This window comes from Strix uralensis, chromosome 10 (assembly GCF_047716275.1).
Source record: "Strix uralensis isolate ZFMK-TIS-50842 chromosome 10, bStrUra1, whole genome shotgun sequence".
Classification (NCBI taxonomy): Eukaryota; Metazoa; Chordata; class Aves; order Strigiformes; family Strigidae; genus Strix; species Strix uralensis.
Window position 1 is genome coordinate 22262083 of NC_133981.1, and position 3176 is coordinate 22265258.

Genomic DNA, 3176 nt, shown 5'->3' on the forward strand with positions numbered 1-3176 from the left:
TATGTAAAACTTCACTTAATTGCACTATTACAGCAGGAAGGAGTGAGCTCCCTAAAAGGTAAGACTGACTGGTTTTGCCACTGCCTACTTTTTTTTTTTTAAGATTTGGTCATATTGCTTATTCTGCGTGCAAGATTTTGCTCCATCTGTGCGCCACAGATGTCCCTTTTTTATAGAAATGTACGAGCTGAAAGAAAAAAAGAGCACCTAGAAAAGCCTGCATCCTTGAGGGAATTATGGGAATTACAAAAATGCAATAGTTACATTTTCATTTACAGACATAAAGAGGAGATAAATGAGGCAAAATTTGGAATAGCATTTTAGTTGTTAGCCTTCATTATCTGGTAATGTATTCAGTACGTGGAAGAGATGTCTAATAATCCAGCATGCAGCAATCGGCATTTTTTAAAAACATAAAAACAACTGTATTTTTCTGCTTACAGTATTCATTTTCCAGAAGTTGACTACAGGAACAGAATTTACACACACACACAGAGAAAAACACAATTTCACTAAGAGTGATCCACTGAATTTGTCAAGGACCAATCCTCCCCAGTGGTGAGCATCCTCTCCTTTAGGAGGAGTTAAGCTCACTTAAACCCTTTCCCACACAGCCTTAAAAGAAAATACACCACTACAAAAGAAAGCCCAGAACATATAAAATTCAGTTGAATTATAAACAAGAAAATCAATCATTTTGCTAACTATTCATGCAGAAGGGTTTTTTTGAAATTGTCCCGTTTCCTACAAGGAGGTGAGGTGATACATTGTGTGCTGTCAATTTCAGTTCCCAAATTTTTTTTGTATCCTGAGACTTTCACATATGAGGACTTCCCCTCCCCACACCAAATAATACAGTAGACCCTGCTAAAAATTTGCTAACACCAAATTGCTGGTGTAAAAATCAATCTTTTGCCCATTCTCCTACCCATATGCAGCTTCCCCTACAGCATACTTCATTTGGGACAAAAAATAAAAGCTGTTACCTCGTTAAGTGACTAAACCAGGCAGTTCTGCCAGCACTGTGCTTCTTACCTGGTAACTATTTCATTCGGAAGGTCGTGACTCCATCCTGGATCTTTTCTCATGCCGTTCATTTGTCCAAAAGTTTTGTATCTGTCGGGGTCTGTTTCTACCACTGGGATCAGTATTCTCTGTTCTTAAGAATTTTCCACCAAGCATACCTAAGTAAGTCAACATCTGATTTCAGATTTCTTTTTACTAGAGCTTACGCTGAAATGTAAAAAAATCATATGGCTATTTCAAGCCTTCACTACATATGAAGTTAATTTTGAGGTGGATATGGTATATTTTGTATAAAAGACTTCTAGATTATCCAGAAAGGAACCTCTTCATGCAAACAAAAAATTCCAGCCAAAGCCCAAGGTTAATTTAATTTAAGCAGTGGCTTAAATTCCCTTGCTCCATTTCTTACAATATAATCTTTTCAAACCAGGGACTTTGGCCTCTTACTAACAGGGACAGAGAATGCTAGTACCACACACACAAACATTCTCTAGTTGAAGGCACTTCTTTTGCAGAATATGCCACCATAAAAAGTTAGTCAGCCTAACATCAGAAAAGGGACATTTGAGGTGATTTGTCTTACGAATTCTAGATCTATCATCAACGGATAATGCAAAGTGTTAGGAATCTGCCTATGACCTTAGAAAGCTACTATTTCACAGTGATAATATTTTCCAAGAACATAAAAAAAGGGACACTTATTTCCTGACTCTGGATTCAAATTTTGCCACTTTAAACTCAAATATTTTAAAACAATCAATATTTAAAAGTTCCCCTGTGATTAAAGTATGCTTGAATGAGTCATATTACATATATTAATATATTTTCTGTCTTTCTTAAATTTATACTTTGAACTGCTCCCTAGAAACAATTAGCAGCAAATTTTATTCCAATAATTTTTTTTAAGTGAGATCAGCAAATGAAATGTAGCCTGAGAGATGGCCCTACTGATCATACAATACATAAGAAAAAAAAAATACATGCTAATCTGGTGAGATGCATTTTATTTCCGTTTTTTTTACCTTTAAATTATTTTTATCATTGTCGCTCTCACAAATAAAATGAAGTGTTCTCTCAATTTATTTAAGAAAAACATCTAAAATTAGCAAACCCACCTGACTCAGTGCAAAAAATATTTACAACAGATGCTCCAAATTTATTGTGTCACACATGAATACTGCCAGAAATGTCCATTCTTTAATGGCACGATTAATGTAACATGTTATGTAAAAGTCCAATTTTATTTAGTTTAGCTAATTTAATTAAGCAAGGGAGAACAATCTTTGTGGACAGTATTTTCGGGAAAAAAAAATAAATCAAAGAATCAAACAATAGGTACTTTCATTCATAAAATTCTCAACTTTAAAGCACTTGAGTCTTCTGCCAACAACACACATTCTATAAATCTGCACAAGTAGGTCTTGGAGGTCAATGAAAGTATGACTTTCCTTCCAACTATGACACTTCTGACAGTGCTTAGCCATGAGTTGGGCAGCTGTCATCTCAGTCTCATCAAAGGAACATACATTTTTTTTATGAAAGGATCTGATACCTGACAGGCTTCTCACTTCAAACACTCTTTCCCATGCAAAGTCATTGTTGAAGTTTTTAGATTCAGAATGTCACCCATCTGAGAAAAAAATTTACTTTTCATGAAGTCTACCCTGCTGAAGCACCCAGTAAGCTCCCTCAGAAGAAGTCTAAGGATGAACTTGTAAGTGTAGACATAATGTATTTTGAGAGGACAGTTTCATACCTACTTAAAACTCAAGGGACTCTCCGGTTCTGTAAGTCCTTGACAGAAGTAAAATTGGGACAGTGAATACTTTGAAAAAGCCTGAGGGTATTTTGGAAAATAAAGCTAGCAATACATAGACAATGAGTAGCTTTGGTTTTAATTCATATGTACAATCAATCCTTTTTACTCAGGGTTTCTGAAAATCCAAGCTATAGTATAGAGAAAAATCCATTTTGGTATTTACAGAGTATAATTCCTTTGCCCTATTACCATCAAACTTTCCCCCATTAACAAAAATTCCTACTTTAGTAGTAAAATTGGGCATGTAAATTATTAAGACAGACTGCTTAAACACACTTCAATCTTCTCAAGCAGGCAAAACATCTGCAAAATATTTAAAGAGAAAGTACCA

General features: G+C 35.0%; 1 protein-coding gene across 1 annotated transcript in view; it reads right to left on the minus strand.

Moving 5' to 3' along the window:
• The window catches only part of VGLL4 (vestigial like family member 4), a 105439-nt gene extending 104290 nt beyond the window's left edge, over positions 1–1149 (minus strand). The window contains exon 1 of the mRNA XM_074879717.1: positions 1036–1149. Within this exon, the coding sequence (XP_074735818.1) occupies positions 1036–1097 (62 nt within the window). The 5' untranslated portion in view covers positions 1098–1149. The remainder of the gene's footprint in view (positions 1–1035) is intronic.
• Positions 1150–3176: the final 2027 nt, after the last annotated feature.